The sequence below is a fragment of the Oncorhynchus mykiss genome, chromosome 20 (genome assembly GCF_013265735.2).
Source record: "Oncorhynchus mykiss isolate Arlee chromosome 20, USDA_OmykA_1.1, whole genome shotgun sequence".
Lineage (NCBI taxonomy): Eukaryota > Metazoa > Chordata > Actinopteri > Salmoniformes > Salmonidae > Oncorhynchus > Oncorhynchus mykiss.
Window position 1 is genome coordinate 36,172,336 of NC_048584.1, and position 7,266 is coordinate 36,179,601.

Sequence of the window (7,266 nt, forward strand, 5' to 3'; positions counted from 1 at the left end):
TAGGTGTGAGAAGTGTGCAGAAGGGCATGAGACAAAGGAATGTGAAGCCTTGTACAGTACAGAGGGATAAACCAGCAAGTGATATACGTTCAAGTAAGATTGGATTTTTTGGCATTTATAGCAATAGTTATCAACTGTACTGCTGGGATGGAAAGTAAATCACAGAAAATAGAGGTTGTGGTAGCAGCTGCAGAGAGGTATTTGGATGTGCGAGACTTGACATCAGAGTTATGGGGTGTTTTAAGTGGTGGTGTCCCATCATTTCAGGCTGTTGGCCTGAAGTAAGACTAAATATATTTAAATAGTGAACAATGATATATTTATTTTTGTGAGTGTAGTGTTAGGTGGTAGGGTATTTGTTTAATAAAAACAATTCAAGTATAAGGGAGTTATACTCCAGTCTAGTAGGTGGCGGTAATGCAACATTTATTGGATGCCAACCGCCGTTAAATCTCATCGAAGAAGGTCTCTCGGCTATAATGCCATACTTAGCCCATATACACGGGTTCGTCGTCGTGCAGCTAGCTAGTTATATAGTTCATAATTTGTAAGTAATTATTGTAACAGTAAGGCTAATGACATACATTAACATAATGACATACATTAGCTAATTACCTAAGAAATGTTCCCGAGGTAAAAACGAACCTCTCAAGCTACAGTAACGTTTAGCTACCAATACATTAGCTAACGTTAATAGTTAGCTACCTGTCAAAGTAATAAAACAAAATAACTAGCTACTCACATTGTTATTAAACAATTATTGTATAATGTGTTCAATATTTTATTTTCAAAAGAATAAAAGTAATTCGCTATTTATCTCGACTTGCAACTTTGGTTCCGGGGTGTGGTGGTTGACGGGAGGGTTTTGATGTGACACAAGGTCACGGCTAAACCCCGCCTATTTCTACAATTTTTCTTAAAATAAGATTTTAACCCTAACCTCAACCACACTGCTAACCTTATGCCTAACTTTAAATTAAGACCAAAAAAACTCATTTTTGATTTCATGAATTGTTACTATATAGACCATTTTGACTTTGCGGCTCTGGTAACTAGTAAAACAAGATGGCTGCGCTCTCGTCCTTGATGTTCAAGTCCAGAGCAGGTAAAATATTCAAATCATCATTTATTTGCGTTAAATAAAACCTCTTTGAAACACGTCTTTAGACCTAATATACGCCAATGACGCGTATTTATTATACAGCTATTTAGCTGGATAACGTGTTTTTGAAGCTAGCATGACAATAGCCAATCGCTCGTTCTCTGTCATCAGCTTGCTTAAAGCTGCAATAGGGTCAAATTGTATTTCAATAGCCCTTCTTACATCAGCTGATATCTCAAAGTGCTGTACAGAAACCCAGCCTAAAACCCCAAACAGCAAGCAATGCAGGTCAAAAGGCCAAAACCTAGAGAGGAACCAGGCTATGAGGGGTGGCCAGTCCTCTTCTGGCTGTGCCGGGTGGAGATTATAACAGAACATGGCCAAGATGTTCAAATGTTCATAAATGACCAGCATGGTCAAATAATAATAATCACAGTAGTTATCGAGGGTGCAGCAAGTCAGCACCTCAGGAGTAAATGTCAGTTGGCTTTTCATAGCCTATCATTAAGAGCATCTCTACCTCTCCTGCTGTCTCTAGAGAGTTAAACAGCAGGTCTGGGACAGGTAGCACGTCCAGTGAACAGGTCAGGGTTCCATAGCCGCAGGCAGAACAGTTTAAACTGGTGCAGCAGTACGGCAGGTGGACTGGGGACAGCAAGGAGTCATCATGCCAGGTAGTCCTGAGGCATGGTCCTAGGGCTCAGGTCCTCCGAGAGAGAGAAAGAAAGAGAGAATTAGAGAGAGCATACTTAAATTTACACAGGACACCGGCTAAGACAGGAGAAGTACTCCAGATATAACAGACTGACCCTAGCCCCCCGACACATAAACTACTGCAGCATAAATACTGGAGGCTGAGAACGGAGGGGTCAGGAGACACTGTGGCCCCATCCGATGATACCCTCGGACAAGGCCAAACAGGCAGGATATAACCCCACCCACTTTGCCAAAGCACAGCCCCCACACCACTAGAGGGATATCTTCAACCACCAACTTACCATCCTGAGACAGGCATTCCTGTATATACAGTATTAAGACACCGTGGAGCCGGCGAGAGATATGGGTTGAAAAATGTACCTCATTCCAGGGATGAGAAAGGCGTTGTACTCCGAATTGTCCCATTATCCTAACTGTTACACCAACCAAATTTAACACAATTTAATCTTCTGTGTAATAGTTAGGATAATGGGACAATTCAGAGTAAAATGCATTTCTCATCCCTGGATCGAGATACACAGGAATGTTGTGCAGCTGTAAGCAAGCTGGTCGGATCTGCTGGCTAGTTCGTTCTGCATTTAGTTAGCTAACTATCACCGGCTGGTGTACTCCTTGCCCTTATGACTCAAATTGCAAAAGTAATAGATTGATGCATTCCACGTACCTATATGCCGCCTAAGGGTTATGCCCGGCTCGCCGACCCTTTGTCTACACGCAAATACACCTCACTTGCAATATGGTTTTAGGAACATAACTTTCATATAAGAGAATTATTCAAATACAAAAGTTACACATAGCAGAGTCGCACCCGGCCGTGTTTTGACAAACGCCTGCTTCCAGCTGAAAATATGAAATGGAATTGTCCAATGGAAATGTGAGCACAAGGTGACATACCTATGCAGGAGGTTGTAATTGAAAACAGCCTGGTGCAACTTTTCTCACCTGCATACAGTAAGTGTATCTTTTGTATGTGTTTTTTTAAAATTTTATTTAAGCTTTATTTAACTAGGCAAGTCAATTAAGAACAAATTCTTATTTATGATGATGGCTTACCGCAGCCAAACCCTGATTTTTGGTTGAATTGAACAGTATAAAACAATCAGTTTTATACTGGAGAAAGACACATTGAAATAATTTAGAAAATATGTGTTGCCACTCTAGGATCACTCACTACTCATAAAGCAAATGTAGAACTTTTATTAATCAAAAACATGAAACACCGTCCAATTTTTTAAAGATACTGGGATCTGATATTTTGACCATATCGTCCAGCCCTAATTCTTTCTTGCTGAAATTATTGTTAAGTTCCAAATGTTTCCAAAACTGTATCGCAAGCGATGGTTAATAACGTTTCTAAATGTTAACAGAGCGTCCAGATTGTAATTCACAGTGAGCCAGCTGGGGTCAATACCTTCAACTGGTATTGGGGAGGGAGGGGAGGCTCTAAAGCCCCCTTGGCTTATCAATAACTAGTGTAGTCCCGACATGACCATGCTATCCAATCCCTGGACAGCAGGGCCCCTTCTATTAGACGTAAACCTAAACTTCTCTTGTCTATCACAAATGTTGATTTAAAATTATATTTGAACATTTCAGTTTTTGTGTATGTAGTAATTGCGTGGCCATGCTGTCGAGGGATTGGACTGCATGGTCATGTCTAGCTCTTGATCATGACTCTCAGTTCCATTAGATTATACATACAAGTCATTGGACGAAGGCGTCTTCTGTACGGGGGGAAGTTTTGTTAATGTAAAAACCGAGCGTCTGGGATCTTAACATGCATCACTTGCAGTATGTTTTAAAAAAAAAAAAATTTTAAAGGTTGAATTGATACATACCTTGATAGGGTTAGTGTTCCCACACGGCCATATCTCCATGTTACAGTACTTGTTTACAGAAAACAGACAGAAGCCAAGAGCCTGTTCTAATGAGCTATCTGAACACCTGTGTGTAAGTGTAACTCAGTAAGTGTAGTTTTGTGTGGATCAGTGCACAACTGCTACAGTAACTATCTTTTATTTGAAGGATTGTTTCTCACCGATGAAAGTTAAGGGCCAAATGTTTTCGATTGTAGTTCACATGAGGCAGTCGTGGGTGAAACTGATGCCTGAGAACTGTAAGGAGAAGGCAGAATGCTGCCTTGAGTTTGAGAGATTGGTCATGTCGGGACTACAGCTGGTGTATCCGACAACTAGCTACCTACATTGGAAAGAAGTTGCTAGCATTGCATGAGCATCACAAATGGCATTGAACAGCCCACTGTCATTATACAAGCCAGACAGTCATTGTATCCCCTTGCTACAACTGTTACAATGTTTCCAAACTACAATGTTAACTCAATGAAATTGCAGGTCTTCTGCTCCCTTGCCAGTCCTCTCTTGCGGACTGGGTGCGGTTCGCCTCCAAGAAGGCAGGCGGTAGCAGCAAGAACCTCGGTGGAAAGAGCCCTGGTCGCAGATATGGCTTCAAGAAAACCGATGGTAGCTACGTTAATGCTGTTTATTTGTCAGTATGCTTAGTTCTGACATCTCCTGAGGTGCATGTTATGTCTTTCACCCTACCAGGGCAGTCACGATACCAGTATCCTGATACTCGAGAGGTATCGAGGCAGGGAAACAAAACATGAATAGGACTACATTTCTTGAGGAAATCAGTCCTAATGTTGGGGGAAAAAACATCCGATTTTGTCACCCAGAATCACGTTTCTTTTCCAAGCTATAGCACTATGTCACACACTATGTCACACACTATGTCACACACTATGTCTCACACTGAACTCAGCAAAAAAAATAAACGTCCTCTCACTGTCAACTGCGTTTATTTTCAGAAAACTTAACATGTGTAAATATTTGTATGAACATAACAAGATTCAACAACTGAGACATAAGCTGAACAAGTTCCACAGACATGTGACTAACAGACATGTGACTGACATTGTCATGCTGGTGGGTCATGTCAGGATGAGCCTGCAGGAAGGGTACCACATGAGGGAGGAGGAAGTCTTCCCTGTAATGCACAGTGTTCAGATTGCCTGCAATGACAATAAACTCAGTCCGATGATGCTGTGACACACCGCCCCAGACCATGACGGACCCTCCGCCTCCAAATCGATCCCGCTCTAGAGTACAGGCCTCGGTGTAATGCTCATTCCTTCGACAATAAACACGAATCCAACCATCACCCCTGATGAGACAAAACCACGACTCGTCAGAGAAGAGCACCTTTTGCCAGTCCTGTCTGGTCCAGTGACGGTGGGTTAGTGCTCATAGATAATGTTGTCGCCGGTGATGTCTGGAGAGGACCTGCCTTGCAACAGGCCTACAAGCCCTCAGTCCAGCCTCTCTCAGCCTATTGCGGACAGTCTGAGCACTGATGGAGGGATTGTACATTCCTGGTGTAACTCGGGCAGTTGTTGTTGCCATCCTGTACCTGTCCCACAGGTGTGATGTTCAGACGTACCGATCCTGTGCAGGTGTTGTTACACGTGGTCTGCCACTGCGAGGATGATCAGCTGTCCGTCCTGTCTCCCTGTAGCGCTGTCTTAGGCGTCTCACAGTACGGACATTGCAATTTATTGCCCTGGCCACATCTGCAGTCCTCATGCCTACTTACAGCATGCCTAAGGCACGTTCACGCAGATGAGCAGGGACCCTGGGCATCTTTCTTTTGGTGTTTTTCAGAGTCAGTAGAAAGGCTTCTTTAGTGTCCTAAGTTTTCATAACTGTGACCTAAGTTGCCTAACGTCTGTAAGCTGTTAGTGTCTTAACGACCGTTCCACAGGTGCATGTTCATTAATTGTTTATGGTTCACTGAACAAGCATGGGAAACAGTGTTCAAACCCTTTACAATGAAGATCTGTGAAGGAATTAGGATTTATTACGAATTATCTTTGAACGACAGGGTCCTGAAAAAGGGATGTTTCTTTTTTTGCTGAGTTTCTCACACTATTTCATAGTCGTTTTTGAAAGTCCAAAGTGTTTATTCTGCTTTGTTTTCTTTTTGCCATGAAAAATTAGGTATCGTGATACTGGTATCGTGATACTGGTATCGTGATATCGTGATACTGGTATCGTGATATCGTGATACTGGTATCGTGATATCGTGATACTGGTATCGTGATATCGTGATACTGGTATCGTGATACTGGTATCGTGAAATCGTGATACTGGTATCGTGATACTGGTATCGTGATATCGTGATACTGGTATCGTGACAACATTAGATCCTACACACCATGTTTGCATTATCTAACAAACACTTCTGTTTTGTTGTCATCCATCTTCAGGGAACTTTGTCCATGCTGGAAACATCCTAGCAACACAGAGGCTCATGAGGTGGCAACCAGGAGCACATGTAAGGTTTCACACGGTCACTGTTAATATCCTGGGGTGTATTCATTAGACGGACATCTTAGAAAAACATTTTTCAAAAGAAACCGTTTACTCCAAAGAACTATATGTTTCTATTAGGACAAATTCAGGTAGGTCCCTCGCTGTTTCGTTTGGTTCCTAGTGAGTACACCCCTGGACGTTTTCAAATGTCTGTAGGTGGCTGGCTGATTGTCAACTAATCTCTCTTCCCCCTCCTCTCTTTCTGTCTCCCCCCACATCTCTCTTTCTCTCTCAGGTGGGGATTGGAACCAACAACACCCTGTATGCCCTGGAGGACGGCATTGTCAGGTTCACTAAGGAGGTGTATGTTCCAGCCCCACGCAGCTCTGAGACCTTCAAGGTCATCACCAAGCTGCCCACAGGAACTGTACTCTACAAGACCTTCATCAACGTAGTGCCCAACAAACAGGAGGGCAAATTCAAACTGGTTGGCATGTTCTGAAGACTCATTCCTATTCCACTCTGTAGGTACAAACCCTACTCTTTCTATGGACTGGGCAGTTTGGATTTGAAAGGTTCTGTTCAACCGCAGACTCATTTGTTGTGAATGTTGTGGAACTGAGCCAAAGCGTGATGAGGATTCGGGATGTTCCGTGGGAATTCCTCAAAGCTTTCTGTGTTACCTGTGGTGACCGTTGTCATCGATCCTGCACTCTGGAAATGTGACTGGTCGAAAGTTTATTCAACAGGCACCTTTACGACTTTTTGTGCTGTAAGAAGACATACCAATGTCATTCCATCCAATAAAGTTTTATATATAATCATGACATCAGCAGTCTGTTGGAATTTTAAGCTTAGATAAGAGATAAGAGAACAATTTCCTGTGTATCCAAAGGTATTTAATTGTTGGGAATAATTTGGTATTGTTTTGGGGGAAAAAATCTATACCCCTGTATCAAGTGTGAATGTGTAGTTCTTGAAGTAACCACAGGGTGGCTCAAGTTTCCCCTCCGTTTTCTCCATACAGACCACGGAGGGCTAATGTAAAAACGTGTTTGTTTTTTTAAAGAACCCGTGAAGCAGATTGAAGTAATAAATCACACTTTTTAAGCAGCA

General features: G+C 42.4%; 1 protein-coding gene across 1 annotated transcript; it reads left to right on the top strand.

Moving 5' to 3' along the window:
- The first annotated feature begins 852 nt into the window (after window positions 1–852).
- mrpl27 (mitochondrial ribosomal protein L27) lies at window positions 853–7,266 on the top strand. The gene is made up of 4 exons (XM_021576571.2): window positions 853–1,105; window positions 4,171–4,299; window positions 6,105–6,172; window positions 6,446–7,266. Exons 1-4 carry the CDS (start codon window positions 1,066–1,068, stop codon window positions 6,650–6,652), a joined length of 444 nt encoding a protein of 147 aa, XP_021432246.2. The 5' UTR covers window positions 853–1,065; the 3' UTR covers window positions 6,653–7,266.